We start from the raw sequence: 17,284 nt of genomic DNA on the forward strand, positions 1-17,284 counted from the left end.
CTTTTTTTCTGTGCTGATGCCTCTAAGGAATAATGTTGATAATGCTAAGGAATAATGATGAAACCAAATCAAGTCAAGTCAAATTTATTTGTATAACGCTTTTCTCAATACACATTGTTTCAAGGCAGCTTTGCAGAAAGTTATATTGTTTGTCTAAAATGGCTGAGTGATTTAGCATAAAGCAAGTTTGAGATATGAAGATAGATATGACAATCTGTCTATTATGTTGTATTTATTGTTCCTTTTCAGTCAGTCATGTTCAACATTTCGTCAGAACGACTGAAGAATTGGGATCTCGCCTGAGAGCCCAATCAACTTAAAGTGTAAACTAAACAAGCCAATCCACATTGGTGTGCGCGATTTGCATCGTGCACTCCGCCCCGCAAAGCGGGTAGATAAGGAAGAGTGCGTGCAATCGCACATTCCAGCTTTCGCTTCTGAGGCGAGTAGTTGTTGTTCTGCTCAGCAATCATCAACGAGTGTGCTATGAGTTGAGAGAAGCTCTTCATTCGCTGTTGTTGTGACAGCGCTGCATTGGTAGTCGCAATCTAAAAGTGCATTTCCTGCTGTTTCTACAGCTTCTAAAAGAACTCTTTTGCACTCTATTTTATTTCCCTAAAAGAGCAAGCAAGGGGTGTGACACTACGTCTTTTTAAAGATGTTGCACACCGGTCGTGACTCTTCTTTCTCCAGAAAGCTTGAGATCCCTCTTCTGTTGACCAGCCGCCGCTTGTGTGTAAAAGCACAGCCGCAGGTCTGCTTGACCCTATGGGAGATCGAGAATCTCTCAGCGAGAGCTTATAAGCCGGGCAAAATCCCTGTGGAACTCCCTCTCCTCTCTGGACGGGACACGGAGGACTTAAGTGGTATACCCTAGGAAGTGGTAGACACAATCACTTCCGCTAGAGCCCCCTCTACGAGGTGCACTTATGCTTTGAAGTGGAGCCTGATTGTTGATTGGTGTTCTTCTCACCGAGAAGACCCCCGGAAATGCCTGATCAGAGTCGTACTTTCTTTTCAGCCTGAATCTTAATTAACCGTGTTTGTTCATTGGCCAGACTCTCACGTAATCCTAGACCCTGGCCCGGATACGTGCCCAAGGTTCCCACCACTCCCTTCAAGGACCAGGTGGTGATCTTGCTTCCGGCAGGAAGTCACACTAAGAAACACGAGACAATCCGGTCAATTGTCAAAATATAAGCAATTTTCAAAAATTTAAATACCGCGAGTGACAAATGCGATCATATTTGTGTATCTAAACAGACTAGAAAGATGAAAACAAACAAACAAAAAACACAACAAAATAGATTTAATAAATTTGAAGAGAGGATGTATATTTCAACGGTATATCTACACTACTACTGTCTACCATATTCTCTCTCTGGCTGCGTGTGTGTCTCGACAACGGATTAATAAAAGAAGTGTACAAACTTCTTGGTTACAGAAACATGGTGTATTCATTTTATGAGGTTATTTACTTACCCATGATGTAAAAAATTGCTCTGAATAAACAACAACTGAGCAGAAGCAATGTCGACCGCCGCGGAGAATACGCGTCTGGTGTGAACAGGCAGGCGCCGGACCGCGCGTGATTTTCCGTTCTGCGCCGCTTCCGCGTCGCTTCGGTGTCCGGTGTGAACCAGGCGTAAGACCAGCTCATTGTCTGCTATGGAGGCCAGCAGAAGGAAAAGGCTGTCTCTAAGCAGAGGTTGGCCCACTGGATAGTGGATGCCTTCGTCTTGGCATACCAGACCCAAGGCGAGCTGTGCCCTTTTGGGGTGAGAGCTCACTCAACCAGGAGTGTTGCTTCCTCCTGGGCGCTGTCGCATGGCACCTCACTGGCAGACATCTGGAGAGCTGCGGGCTGGGTGACACCACCTAACAAGTTTGCAAGATTTTATGATCTCTGTGTAGAGCCTGTGTCCTCCCGTGTACTCTCCACCAGAAGCAAGTAGTCGGGATGGCCCCGCTCTGTATTGACTTCCCTCTAACTAGGCCAGAGATACCCCAGAGACCATCCATATGTTGCATTGCCCACTTGGTCAGTCCGTATGTGTAATCTCCACATGTTACCTCCCTACAGGCAGGATGTGGTCTCCGTAGCATTCCTTTCCACTTGGAAAAGGCTTGCTTTCCAGTGTTATCCAATAGTCTCACTGTATGGGTCAGAAGGAAAAGCAGTGATCGACCTTCTCTGCGTAAAGCCCTGTCCCATCTTCCGCCCCAGTAGGTACAGGGTGATCAAGTAGCTTACGTGGAGCGCTGGTAGGGGCAGCAATAGTGGTGGTGATAGGGAATGATTAGGTTACCTTTGTAACCAATGGAGACATTACGTCCCATCGCCACAATTGCTGCACCACCGCTAAGCGGTCGGGTCACCAGCTCGGCACCTCAGCGCAAACTTTAAAGTGCAATTGCATTATATACCCGATTTGCGAGGCGGGTTGCGAGATGCAAATCTCGTACACCAATGTGCATCGGCTCATTTAGTTTACACTCAAAGGTGATTGGGCTCTCTTTGTTCTGACGTGACGTCTCCATTCCCTCCTTCAGGGCAGATTGTTATCATGCTGTGGAGGACTCTAGCCTAGAAGCCTCAGTAAAACTGGTCAGGACTGGTTTACAATCACAACCAATGAAAGCCTTGAATGCTATTGGTTTGTTCTATAGTTGGTCTTTGGAAGCAAGAAAAGCCTTCAAAAGGAAGAGACTGAAAATAAGTCTTGATGAGTCTTGGAGTGCATGGAGATGAACAAGAAAGATTTGTTCAAAAATACTGATTCATTCACAAAAGAAAGCACCACTAATTCCCATTTACTGTCAAGATTTATTGCCACAGAACAGCCACTGAAAACACATCAATATTAAAAGAAAATGGCTGGTCCAGTTAAGAACACATTAACAATCACTTATTATCAGCTTTACTCCCCTTATTTTAGTTGAAAGATGAAGAGCACCAATTTACAAATAGCGAGTGTAAACTAACATACAATCATTTGTCAACTATGATTATTACTTTTCTTATTTCTCCCCTGAAATATTTGACCTTTGCCTTAAAGTTATCCTATAGTGTGAAAGTACTGAATCTAATTACAAAATGCAATATAAATTCTAATTTGCATGCTCACATATTGGAGATAACTCAAAGTCTCTATGCTTTATAGAAACTTAAAGCATATTTAATAAATAAAAGGTTTAAGCCTGTAAAAAATGCTTCTCAGTTTCATTTGTTATTAATCTACAATAACACTTCTTCTAACCTCTGCTCTTCACCTTTTGATGCCTGAAACTGCTCTTACATTGAGATCAGTGTTTATTGTGCACCATCTTTCCAAAGAACAGTATTTGAGCTGTGTTTGTAATTTAACATGAAGTTTTGAAATCAGGTGATCTTCAAATGTATGTCCTAAACAGACCCTTCAAAACTCATAAATGCACATATTGCAGGGTAGGTATAACTGTACTCAAACATAAGTAGCTTCTTTTTCTTTCATATCTTCACTGTCAGGGTTACACCATCTCAAACTTAGATGCAGCCAATGTAATAGAAACAAGGTTCTCAAAAACCTTTAGAAACCCATTTTTATGCAGCTTTATGGATATGTCACCATGTAGCATATGGTAAATCGAATAAACACAGCTCACTGGAAAAACATGTCTTTTTGCAAAACTCTAAAAACATACCTACTGTATTATACATAAAATTCACTGTAGTTTTCATCTGAAATTAATCCTAGAGGCAGTAAAATGGCAACTTTTATACCATTTTCTCACAAATGATGAGTACTGTGGCAGATTATCTATTAATAGTATTGTGCAAGGAACCATGCAAAAGTCTATGTTAAAGGGTTAGTTCACCCCAAAAATAAAAATTCTGTCAGTAATTTCTCACCCTCATGTTGTTCCAACCCCGTAAGACTTTCATTCATCTTCGGAACACAAATTAAGATATTTTTTTATAAAATCTGAGAGCTGGCTTACTCCTTCATAGGCTGTAAGGTAATTTCATCCGCCAGCCCAGAAAAGTTAGTAAAGACATCAATAAAATAGTCCAAGTGACTACAGTGACTCAACCTTAAGTTTATCAAGTGACGAGAATACTTTCTGTGCGCTAAAAAACAAAAATAACGACTTTATTCAACTATTCATTTTCTTCTGTGTGGGCCTCTGACATGAGTTCAAGAGAGTGTCACGATGCATGCGCGAGAACTGAAAAGATGATGGAGTGAGCCAGCTCTCAGATTTCATAAAAAATATCTTAATTTGTGTTCCGAAGATGAACAAAAGTCTTACGGGGTTGAAGGTGAATAATTACTGACAGACAGTATTACAAACATTTTTGGGTGAACTAACCCTTTAAGGGTGTGTTCACACATGTAATTCAGTTTTCTTGGTCCTTTTGGTCTGAGCCAAAAAAGAAAAAATACATTTAGTCCTGGTTTGCTTAGTGTTCACACTATCATTTTAAGGTCAAATCTAAAAGTACAAAAAGAAAAAAAGAAAAGAAACGGCTTGTATGATGTATATTTTTTGATGGAACTTACCGCACATCCAAACCAATGCTGTGTGCTGGGCGAAATGCATCAGCTGAAATATAAACTGCGAAAAGGTGTCAATACAGTGTCAAGAGTTCCTCCGCTGCACACAAGCGAAGATCTGTTGCAAGGAGACGGTATTTTCAATGGGCAACATTTCGACTACGACAAGAAAAACCAGGTACCGTTTTTAGGGTCGCATCTTGTGACATCACATTCTGTTATTGATTTGTTTTAATGTCTTTGGTCCATGTTGCGTTCATATATCCGTCAAACCACACAGACATTTACAGATGTTACTCCATGTTGTAAATGAATCAGTTATATAAAATGTACATAACATGCCAAATATTAAAGGAACACTCCACTTTTTTTGGAAATAGGCTTATTTTCCAACTCCCCTAGAGTTAAACAGTTGAGTTTTACCGTTTTCGAATCCATTCAGCTGATCTCCGGGTCTGGCGGTAACACTTTTAGCATAGCTTAGCATAGATAGTTTGTGTTCTCATTGCGAGGATATGACTATCGCGATCTTGAGATCGAGATTCGCCTTCATGCGTGAAGGTTACATTACATTACCACGCCCCGCTACGGCGCCGCATGGGATGGGTGATCAGAGGATCATAGTGAGGCTTCCCCGCTTACCACCGCTGACTCTAGTGCGTGCATCCACTTCCGTATTTATACCTGTGCCGCGGGACAGAGTGTGTGATGCAAATCACGCGCGCCAATTGCATTGGCTAGTACTCAAAGATGACAGGCTCCCCAGCGTGATCCCATTCAGTCGAAGTCGACTACGTCTCCGTTCCCTCCTTCAGAGAATGAGGGTTGCATACGCAACCGAGACGTTCCTAGCCATAGCGGCCTAGAAAATTGCAACTTTTCATTTTCCGTTTGTCTTAGTACACGATGTAACTACAGAAGAGTCAAGTTTTAAATAGGAAAAATATCGAAAATCTTTGGTCATTTTTTTGAGAGAGATGCTAACGGTCTAATCAGATTCAATTCGATCTATGCTAAGCTATGCTAAAAGTGCTACCACCAGACCCGGAGATCTGCTGAATGGATTCGAAAACGGTAAAACTCAACTGTTTAACCCCAGGGGAGTTGGAAAATGAGCTTATTTCCAAAAAAAGTGGAGTGTTCCTTTAAAGATGAACGAGAAACAGTTTATCTGCAGCAAAAGGGCAAATGCCTTCTATATGGGCTCACGAATCCATTCAGACTCAGAGTCAGCACGGCGAGTACCACCGAATGTAAACGGAGACATGTCATAAATTATAGGACAGTTGCTGACCTCTAAAATGAGCTTCTCCTTCATCTTGCCTCGTCACTGAAGAGCGACGGTCCGGATCACGTGCGCTCCACTGTCTACACACCTATTGGTTGTCGCTCCCGAAAGTCGCTCTTCATTTGCATAAAGTTGAACAGATCTCAACTTTGTCAAGTCACTGGACACACCCCATCCGGTTGCCAACGGTCGCTGTCGACAGAAATCGCCTGCTCTCCATTGAAATAATTTGTCTCGCTTTGTCGCTTGTAGTGTGAATGCAGCATAACAGCAATCGCACCAGAGTTCGTATTAATAAAACCAAACCCGCCAAGTGTGAACACACCCAAATATAATACTTTTTTTTATTATTATAGCATTTAAAAAAAAAACAAAAAAAAAAAAACAGAATAGCATTTTAAGATTACAATCATATTGAAATCAGCATTTTGTTCAGCCAGGTAAATCTACCCTTTACAACAAAACCAAGGCATTTTAGTTAATTGCTTTCAAGAAAATGTACAGACTTAAATAAATCAAAATTAATTTTAATACACCAATCCTGAATGCTTTCCGTTCTAAGTCTACGACAAGAGAAATACTCTGTCTCTTTTCGAGAGCCTTTGACACCTTTGGAGCTCTGATTCATCTGAGGACACATTTCATCTATAAATAATCTTGTGTCTGATTTGTCTGTCATTCCATCAAGAGTGTCAAGTGGGTACGAGAAGGGCGAAATTTACAGTCATGGCTTGACAAATACAGTAGTCCTTGCAGTGATGCTGGTGGCTTAAAATGTGTCTCTGATCTCCATGGCAACTGTGCAATCTCTCCGTCTCAGCCCAGCGATCTGGATGTCAGAGGTTGCAGCGCTCGCTAAACAGAATAATACATTTACATTCAACTGAGCTGTAATGTGGCATCAACACAAAAATCATGTATTTTAAATATTTTGGTCTAATTGGATTGCATTGAATGATCATGGAAACAAATTCATTGCATTCAGTAAGTTCATTAACAGTAGTTGTGATGTTACAGGGCATTTTGGGTGGTACCTTGAGGTCTGATTGGTTTGGGTGGGGAAGGCTATTTGTGTCAGGATTGTGCATGTGACTTTCAGTCTGGGGCAGGAGAATCATTAGACACTGTATGAAGAGAATCAGAGATTGAATATTAAACGGCTACACAGAGACACCACCACTTAAATTCACAATAGTGGGAGACCAATAATGGGAGTAGGAGACATGCATACAAGAGAGTGAGGTATATATAAGTCATGTGACACTGAAGACTGGAGTAATGATGCTGAAAATTCAGCTTCACATTACAGAAATACATTTTAAAATACATTCAAATAGAAAAAGTTATTTTAGGATGTAATAATATTTAACAATATTGGTAGTGTATATTGACATATATGATGCACTTGTATAATTTTGTTTCAAATGTGTCCTCTGATAATATAAAAACAGTCTCCATACTGGAGGGCCTTCTGTGAGCCTGTGAGGGTTGCCATGGGAAACAGTAATTAATTAACCATGAACTGAAGGCACCTGTTTCCAATTATACACTAAGCATCCTCTGAGAAAGGTGAGTATGTTCTCCCAATGAAATCTAAATACTCTTCTCATATCCTCCTTCATGTCTGCAGTGGAAAAGGTCAATGATTTGAGCTTGTCTAATCTGCATATGTTGAAGTTGCACAGATCCATCATGTTCATTAACCGTGGATCAGCTGTGAGTTGGGGATACATTATGCATCAGCAAAAAATAAAATGGGTGTTTTGTATGCTATAATTGTATTTTCAACAGAATGCACTGCTATATGCAGTAAAGGGCTATTGTAGAACACCAAAGCAATGCTAAGTACAATGTTAGAAGGTTAGAAACCTGGAATGTCTTGAACGTTCACTTATTATGTCCCATGTCACCCTTTTCTAGGTCCAAAAGCTCCTTCAGATCCCAAAACCAAACAATAAACGCTGCTAATATACACTCATGGAAGGCAATGTCTTGTGACTGTCAAAACATTTGGTAACTAAACAGAATTTCATTACGTTTAGTGACAACATTTTACAATGTTTACATGGCACAGTGACTGGTAGGCTACTGTATTTATTAGTGCTTGACACAAATTTCACAATTTCAATTCATAAGCTTATGATTTGATTCAGATCTTGATTCATTATCAATTAATTCAGATAAATATCAGGTACAGTTCCTACATGTAAAATGTTCTCAAGGAAAAAAACTAAAAAAAAACTCTCAACTAATGCTGTAAACATACAGGGAGCCCTGTCAGCTGGTATTATTATTAAATATTAAAATTAACAACTCAAATTAATAATAGTTATCTTAGACATGTAAATCTGCTTCCCTCTCAGTCGGTCACATTCGACACCATGCCGGACTGACCGAAGAATAGGAATGTCGCTAGAGAGGCCAATCTACTTCGAGTCTAACTAAACGAGTCAATGCACATTGGCATGCAATAGTTGCATCATTTGTATATTTGCTTTTTTTTCCTGCTTTAAATCTTCGAAGAGCCAGTTCTTCTACCCTTTCTGTTTGATCTTGGTGTTACGGCACTACAGCGGCAGTCCGGTTTCTCTCACTGAGCACTAAAAAGCTGTTCTGACAGCTGGTGAGTGGTGCACTTTAACAGAGCGCTGAAAATCTGTTCTCACTGCTGGTGGGCGGTGCACTTTCAGAGAATGCTAAAAGGCTGTTCTCAGAGCTGGTAAGTGAGCGTTTTCAACATCGACATCGTTGGACATCGATTGCTCTGATCGATTGCTCTTGTCTGCCTCGTTACTCCTGCTACTGCGTTGGTTTGCTTCTGTAAGCTTCGTATATCTTTCTGTTTTAAATCATTATTTACTATCATTCCTTGTTGTTTATACTGCTAAATATAACTTACTCAACATCACACATTAACCTGACATCGCTAGCTTCAATCTAAATCGTTATTACTAGCACAACATGCTAGTAATTCGCTAGCCTGTTAGCGTGCCATCCATTCGCTCTTATTTTTTTCTCTCGCCTTTTACGAGTTCATCAAACAACTTAGGTGAGTAGGATCAGTCATCTTCTCCTCTTATTGTTACTTGCACCTCATGTAACATGTTTAGCATAGCCTTTTCTGTCAGCACAGGATTTACATGTGATAAATGCAGGGAGATAGTCAAGCTGACGGGGAAGATTTCAGAACTAGAGACACGCATCCAAACTTTAATCGAGGATAGTATGCATGCAAGGGCTTTAGATACTGCTTTGGATGTGTCTAGCTTAGTGAACTCTGTACATTGTTCAGTTCCGGCTGTAGGGCCCGTGCAGCAGGGCAACTGGGTGATGGTGAGGCGCTGTAGTCGCGGGACAAAACACCGCTCTTCCGTTACGGTTACTACTTCAAATAGATTCTCCCCACTCAGTGAAACACCCACTGAGAATCCTGTTGAATGTGCCCTAGTTATTGGTGATCCTATTACATGGAACGTGAAAATAGAGACACCAGCCACCATAGTCACATGTTTGCCGGGAGTCAGAGCGCCTGGCATCAAAGCAAATTTAAAAGTGCTGGCTAATGCTAATCGTAAATTCTCTAAGATTATTATTCACGTCGGCACTAATGATGCTCGACTCCGCCAGTCGGAGATCACTAAAATTAATGTTAAAGAGGTGTGTGAACTCGCAAGTACGATGTCAGGCACTGTAATTTGCTATGGCCCCCTTCCTGTTCGCAGGAGTGATGAGACATTTAGTAGATTGACAGACAGACTGGCTAAACCGACCGTCGGCCAGCCGTCTCACGTCACCAAGGTCAGATAAATCCCATCACATAGAGCCTCTTTCACCTAGATATCATCATATAGAGACTGTGTCTGTTCCCCGAATTAGGACATACAAAAAACTTCCAAACCCATCTAAGGATAAAAATTTGATTGATGTTCAACAAATAAAAAACAGATATAATACAAATGAGCAAATGATAAAGCTTGGGTTGCTGAATATTAGATCCCTTACTTCAAAAGCACTTATTGCTAATGATATGATTACAGACAATAATCTAGATGTGCTGTGTTTGATAGAAACCTGGCTAAAACCAAACGATTACATTACTTTAAATGAGTCCAGCCTGCAAGATTAATGTTATAAACATGAACCTCGTCTGAAAGGCAAAGGGGGAGGTGTTGCTGTAATTTATAGCAATATTTTCAGAATTACTAAGAACTTTTAACTCTCTCTTTTCCAGCACTTTAGACACAGTTGCTCCATTTCACTTAAAGAAGATTAAAGAAAATAGTCCAACTCCGTGGTACAACAAGCACACTCGGACCCTTAAGAGAGCAGCCAGAAAAAATGGAGTGCAACTGGAAGAAAACAAAACTAGAGGTATTTTGCATTTCATGGAAAGAAAGCTTGATTGCATACAGAGAGGCCTTAAAAGCTGCTAGATCTGCTTATTTTTCAACCCTATTAGAAGAAAATAAACAAAACCCTAGGAATTTATTTGAAACAGTGGCGAAACTAACGAAGGTTAGACGAGGTTGGACGGCTGGTTTCTCGGGGTGGCTCGCGCTGGTTCTCAGCATCCTGCCCCGGTTCCTTTCTTCCTGGAGGTGCATGAGGAGCTCATTAGTTCCTGGACGGCACCTTTTTATGGCACCTCGATGGTGGGACGGCTAGAGGTTACGCACAGATTTCCCCACTGGAATGGGCCGTTGCTATACAAATGTGCCCTAACTCTTCCTCACGGGGAAATCTGTTTCTCCTTTTCCGAGCCTGTAAGCACTCGTCTGATTTAACAGGCAAGGCTTACTAGGCTTGTGGAGAAGCCACCTTACACGCTATGGTGTTGTTGCTAAGGCACAGGCACTGAAGGACCTGCACGAGGGTGGTCACGATCCAGAAGTTCATCAACAACTTCTTACCGCAGCAGACCTCGCGCTTCGTGCGACGAAGGTTATGGCGCGATCTCTGGGTCGTGCGATGTCCACGCTAGAGGTCCAGGAATGCCATCTCTGGCTGTGTCTGGCTGACATGAGGGATGCCAACAAGGTCAGGTTTTTAAATTCCCTCGTATCCCAGACTGGCCTCTTCGGCGATGCAGTCGAGAGCTTTGCCCAGCAGTTCTCAGTTGCACAGAAGCAGACTGAGGCCATCAAGCACATCCTGCCCCGGCTGACAGCTGCTGCTTCCACCTGACCCTTGGCCGCAGGACACCAGTCTGCTCGTCGCCAAGGGTGCCCCCCTGCATCTGCCCCCGCTCCCGTGCCGCAGCAGCAGCCTCCATCCAAGCAGCACCATGGAGCCGGTCGCAGGAACGGCGTCCAGTACGTCCAGGCCCCTTCCAAGCCTGGCGGCAAGCACAAGTCCAAGAGACTCTGAGACGGTCTACCTGGAGATGGAGAGGACAGCTCTTTGGGAGATGGTGACCGCACCACTCCCTCCCCCAGAGGAGGGCCGTGTGGAGAATCCTTTGTTTCATTTTGTTTTTGTTCCCAAATTCTCAATAAAATAGTAGTTTCCTATATCTCTGGTTCCCTAGAGGGCATGTAGGGCAGTGGACAGTGCAGAACCGGACCACTCTTAATCTCCTTTTCTATTGCCACCGGGCCGGTTCACTGCGTTCCACCTTGCTGCTCCACTGCGGGTACGCCTTTGGTCCCGCTTGCACAGTCTCTACGAGCCTGGCTAGCGCTCCCCAGTCTGTCTCGCTGGCTCATTCGGACCATCAGGCTTGGCTATTTCTGCGCTTTGCATTCGAGGGTTGAGCACATCAGTACAAGGTCCTGCCCTTCGGGCTGACCCCGTCTCCCCGTGTCTTCACGAAAGTCACAGGGGTGGTCCTTGTTCCCATGAGAGAACGCAGCATTCGCATCCTCCACTATCTTGATGAGGCTCATACTAGCACAGTCCCAAGATCAGTTATGCGAACACAGGGACCTGGGACCTGGTGCTCAGTCACCTCAGCCAGTTGGGTCTTCAGGTCATCTGGGAAAAGAACAAACTCTCCCCCGTGCAGAGGATCACTTTTATTGGTATGGAGTTGGATTCGGTCGGACAGACAGCACGCCTCACATAGGAACGGGCTCAGTCGGTGCTGAACTGCTAGAATACGGTCACCGGCTCGACTTCTTAGAAAAAACCTAAAGATGCGATGCACCTGCTGCTCATTATATACCCACGCTGCTAGGCAGAGCAGCTGATGCAAATATTGCATGCCAATGTGCATTGGCTCATTTAGTTACACTTGAACTATATTGGCCTCTCTAGCGAGATTCCTATTCGTCGGTCAGTCCGACGTGGTGTCTCTGTTCCCTCCTTCAGGGAACGAGGGTTACATATGCAACTGAGACGTTTGTGTGCACAAATAATACGTTTCACAATGCCGCTTAAAAATATTCTGTGATTGTCACGCAGGTGGGTATTATATACAGTGACCCTGTACGGTGTGGGGAAAATGTGATTGGTACAGGCTGGTTCAATTAAGAGGTTGCAGGTCTTCATTGGTTTAATTAAAAATCATACCTTGTCAATGCGTGCGTTCGACTTCATGCGGTGCTACGTAAACCGAATGGCATATGACATCAAAATACAGCAAGAGTGACTCGAAAGCATAGCATTCTTGATGTCATATGCCCAACGGTATGTGTAGCACGTTGGCTTTTTTTATTTGAAGTGAGATTTACCTGGGCAGTGTGAGAGTGTGAGTGTCTAACGCCAAATGCGTGAGAGTTGGCAACCCTGCTCACGGTGTGCTGGAAAACCATGATCTAACCTTTATCTCCATACCAAAATCTCAGTTGGCCTGACAGTGATTTATTTTCTCTGAATCATTAAATTATTGGTGTTCTGTACGCTGTGAGCCTGCGGTCTGTAGTGTACATTGTAACTTTAAACATTTTTGCTTAAAGGTGTGCTATAAATGAAAGGTGCTCCTAAACGGCTGTTGAGATTGAGATATTCTCAAATATGTAAATGGAGTAAAGGCTTGGACCTGGAAGCAGTATTCAATACTTAAGCAGATAGCAAGGACACAGGAAAAAAGTGCTGGGAGTATAGTAACGCAGCACATCAAAAACAGGATTGGGGCAAAAAAGCTGTGCTGCCACAACAAATACTTGCAGTGTTACAAGCTTTGTTGATTATAATGGGAGCAATGCAGTTTTCTTCCATCACCATGCACCACTCTGTCTCAGTGTGAGGGCCCTATCTTGCACCCAGCGCAATTGACTTTGTACACCGACGCATGTTTCATTCCTATTTTGCACCCGCGCAAAGCGCGCTTTTCCCTCCACAGAAGCACGTCGCTAAACTAGGGAATGAACTTGCGCTCCCTGGGCGGTTCAGCGCAAAAAAGGAGGCGTGTTCCGGCGCAAACAATCCCTGGTGCTATTTTACTGTTCCATAAAACAATTGCACCACTGGCCAGAAAAAACCTAGTCTAAAGTCAGTGGCGCGTTGCGCGTTGTTCATTATGCTATTTTAAGGGGCGCATGCCTGACCATAATGTAGCGTGAGCGCAACGCGCATACACTTTGATTCTCTAATCTACACAGAAGCAGCAGTTTTCATTTTTGCAAATCATATTATTACAAACGATAGATAGATAGATAGATAGATAGATAGATAGATAGATAGATAGATAGATAATTTATTATAAAAGCATACATCTAGCTTACACATTTACCCACATTATTATATACCTGTTTAACCGAAGCTAATTTGGGTGTGTTTCTCCATCCCCAATGTCACTTCTCTCTCTTTTACGGCCGTGACGAGAGCGTTGCTCTCCTCGGCTGTGAACCGCTCCTCGTGCGTCTGGCAAATCCGCCGTTACAATAGCAATACGCCAAGGAAAAAGCGCGTCTGCTCTTAAAGGGAATGTGAGATGATGCTCTGATTGGTTTATTTCACGTTACGCCCAAACCACACCTATGAATAATGAAGCTACTTCAGACCAACCCATTTTAGATTTGCGCCGGGCGCAAGAGTCATTTATCCCGCCGGGAAAATAGCAACAGCGCCGAGACCCGCCCACAAAGTTACTTGCGCTTTGCGCTTTGACACTTGCGTTTCAGATCGTTAAAATAGGGCCCTGAGAGTAAGTGGAGATTATTGTGCTTAGTGTAAAAGTTTGTCTAAATTAATTGTTTAAATAGTGGGTGGAGGGATTAGAGAATTCAACACACTGAAGAAGTCCCGCGAGACGTAATATAACGTCTGTTATATTATTCCCCTGTAAAATAAAGTGACTAAAAGGATTTTTAATTTTGAGTACGGATCACAGCTATATTCTTGAAGTAATTAAATAGATTAACACACAAAATCAGAATACAAGACATGAGACAAGAGAGCGTGGTGTAAATGACTCTGTGGAACCATAAAAATTATGGTGAAATAGAGAAATTTACACATAAATAAATTGCCACAAGTGCACAATTTTATTTTATTGTTATACTTCAGGGAAGTTAGTTCCCTGATCATCTATTTAAAAAAAAAAAAAAAAAAAACACGTATTACACTCTGGCTGTTCGTGGCCATTTTTGAAATGGAACAATACATGTGTTGTGACCCTTTTTAGAAAAGCTTAAAGGAATAGTTCACTTCAAAATGAAAATTCTGTCATCTTTTACTCACCCTCAAGTTGTGTCAAGCCTGTATACATTTCTTTCTTCAAAATGTCTTCTTTTGTGTTCAACAGAAGAATGTCGGTAACCAGACAGTTGATGGACCCCAATGACTTCCATAGTAGATTGCACTATGGAAGTTAATGGGGTCAACAACTGTTTGGAAAGTCATACAAGTTTGAAACAACTTGAGGGTGAGTAAATGATGACAGAATTTTCATTTTGAAGTGAACAATTGCTTTAAGAATGTTAAAAAAAAGTCTCCCACTAGTAATGATGACATTGTGGTGGTGTTCATGTGTACTAATCTCATAAATATGATCATTTTGACATGACTGAGGGCAGGACTGTTATAATCACATTCACTTACCTTTTAATTGTGCCTCTGTGCATCTGGTCATGGACGGTTGGGAATGTTCAACTTATGATGTCAATTAATTTCCTCACTCCCTCGCTGCAGTGTATGCCTGCAGTTGGGACAGAGTAATACAAAAGACTTGTGTGATGTTGTGCTTTCATTATGTGCTGGGCTTTGCAGTCTTGGAGTGTGGTAGACTTGAGAGAGCTCTCTGTTTCCATTGCAGGTGCTCGGCTGCCTCATGCAGTGCCGGAATGCTGACATCCAGTAAATGCCACGTAAATGCTGTCTATACTGACTATTCTTGCAGAAGAATGATAAAAAAATTAATAACAAAAACCTTTCATGCATTTTAGAGCTATCCAAAAAAAAGGGGCGGCACTCGTGAAGCATCTACAGTATATTAATAAGTAACTATAATCATATATATTACAAATAACTCATTATTTAATCAGAATACATGGCTATTTTTGCATGGCCGTCAATGGAGCACAATGCTCTTTGTCCACACAATGGTGTCATTCTATTTTCTTTACATACGATGTATGGTCTTGTCTTTGTCCTCTCATTTTTCCTTTTGTCTTATCCTTCCTTATAAATCCTATATTTTTTGCTCTCACAGTTTGTCGGTGAATGCCTTTAGTTCCAGTTCATTTTGTTTGTATTGTACTGATATCTCGATGGTCAGCGTAATCCGGGATGAGGCCGTTGAGGTATAAGCTTCCGCTTCGTACAAATTTGTAGGGATACAACTCTTCTCTCTGATCTCCTAGGTTAACTGAATGTGCACGTTTCCCTGGTGTCATCTGCTGATTGATGGGTGGGCTAAGGTTTATTTCAGCGGACAGCTTGCGGTTGATCGATGCAGCACGCTGGAATTTGTCGTAAATGTCGACACTAAGTCGTCGACGAGTCTCCTTAAACTCAGCAGACACATTAGCAGTCCATTCAGCGGCATGAGCTCGAAACTCTCCTACCTATGACAAAAAGAACAAGATTAATATTCTAAAAAACATCTGTAAAGGTTAGTGCGCCAAAAATCATGTCATGCCAGACCAGTATGTTTTTTCCTTCTTTTTTTCTGAAATACAAAAGGGGAATTTTTGAATATTTTTTATACAATACCCCTATTTCCATACTGACACAGTGTCAAGCTCCAAAAAGGACAACAACAAAATAAAACAACATATGCAAATATATACCAACTATGCACTACATTCCAAGTCTTCTGAAAGCATGGTAGCTTTGTGTGAGAAACCGACAACAACTACATTCAGTAATTATATGCACATGTACAGTATATGGAAAAAATGTTAACTTTAGCTTAAAGCCAAATGCCATAGGTTCTCACATGCCTTAATCGAACACAATTTTAAATTTATAGAATGGAGAATGACATTTGAGAGCTGGACCGAAGGGGAATATTATCTGTCAGTAATGATACATTTTGGTCAGTTCTTTACACAAAGCTATCATATGACATCAGAATAGTTAGTAGATTAATTTAACTGTATAGATATTAATGATACATCTATGGCTCTTTTATAGTGTTGTTTTGCCCTATTTAGGGCTTGACAGACATGCTGACTATGAACTGCCACTGGAAAAAAAGCAGTGCAAATATTTAAAAAAAAATCTCCTTTTGTGTTGATGTCAAAAAAACATCATATGGGTCTGGAACAATATGAAGGCGAATGATGAAAAGCAACGTGATATTTAATTTTGAAAGTTGCTAGGAAAACTGGAGCTATATCTGATACCCTAATATAACCATAACCATAATATAAGTAAATAAAAAATAAAAAATGTTTGTGCTTTGTATTTAGGTATATATCATTTGTGACCCTGGACCCCAAAACCAGTCACATGGGTAAATTTTATGAAATTGAGATTTATACATCAGATATTTATACATAAATAAGCTTTCCACTGATGTATGGTTTGTTAGGATATAACAATATTTGGCCGAGATACAACTATTTGAAAATCTGGAATCTGAGGGTTAAAAAAAACAAACAAAACATTACCTTTAGCTGAACAATAACTTTATTCTACCGCTGCTGTAAAGCCAAAACATTATCTGTTACTGTAATTTCCTATTATCACTGTAAAGCTGCTTTGAAACAATATTGTTAAAAGCGCTATATAAATAAAGGTGACTTGACTAGAACCAAAAATACTAATTCATCTGAACGAAAGTTGGTAGCACTTTATCTTACAGTCCTGTTCCCCATGTACATACTATGTATTTACTATAGTAATTGCATTAACTGGTTAATAACTAGGTATTAACCCCGAAACTACCCCTAAACCTAACCTTAACCCATGTTACCTTATATTACCCAGTACTTTGTTAGGCGTGTGACTCAACATTGATCATTGCATGATATTGTCACGAAAATAGAGGGTTTGAAAATATCCAAATAGAAAATAAAGGGATTGTCTCAACCCAATTAAAAGTGTCACAGGGTGTTTATCATTTTTCAAC

The 17,284-nt window shown here is 41.4% G+C and overlaps 1 protein-coding gene and 1 long non-coding RNA gene across 2 annotated transcripts in view; both read right to left on the reverse strand.

The window, feature by feature from the left end:
• Positions 1–6,386: 6,386 nt before the first annotated feature.
• LOC307169032 lies at positions 6,387–15,263 on the reverse strand. The gene is made up of 3 exons (XR_013823024.1): positions 14,809–15,263; positions 6,861–6,950; positions 6,387–6,681 (listed from the first exon to the last, which is right to left on the reverse strand). It is a non-coding gene; the product is annotated as an uncharacterized lncRNA (long non-coding RNA).
• The window catches only part of kcnk2b (potassium channel, subfamily K, member 2b), a 42,697-nt gene continuing 40,676 nt past the window's right edge, over positions 15,264–17,284 (reverse strand). The window contains exon 7 of the mRNA XM_079889424.1: positions 15,264–15,773. Within this exon, the coding sequence (XP_079745550.1) occupies positions 15,447–15,773 (327 nt within the window). The 3' untranslated portion in view covers positions 15,264–15,446. The remainder of the gene's footprint in view (positions 15,774–17,284) is intronic.

This window comes from Squalius cephalus, assembly GCF_949319135.1.
Source record: "Squalius cephalus genome assembly, chromosome: 12".
Lineage (NCBI taxonomy): Eukaryota > Metazoa > Chordata > Actinopteri > Cypriniformes > Leuciscidae > Squalius > Squalius cephalus.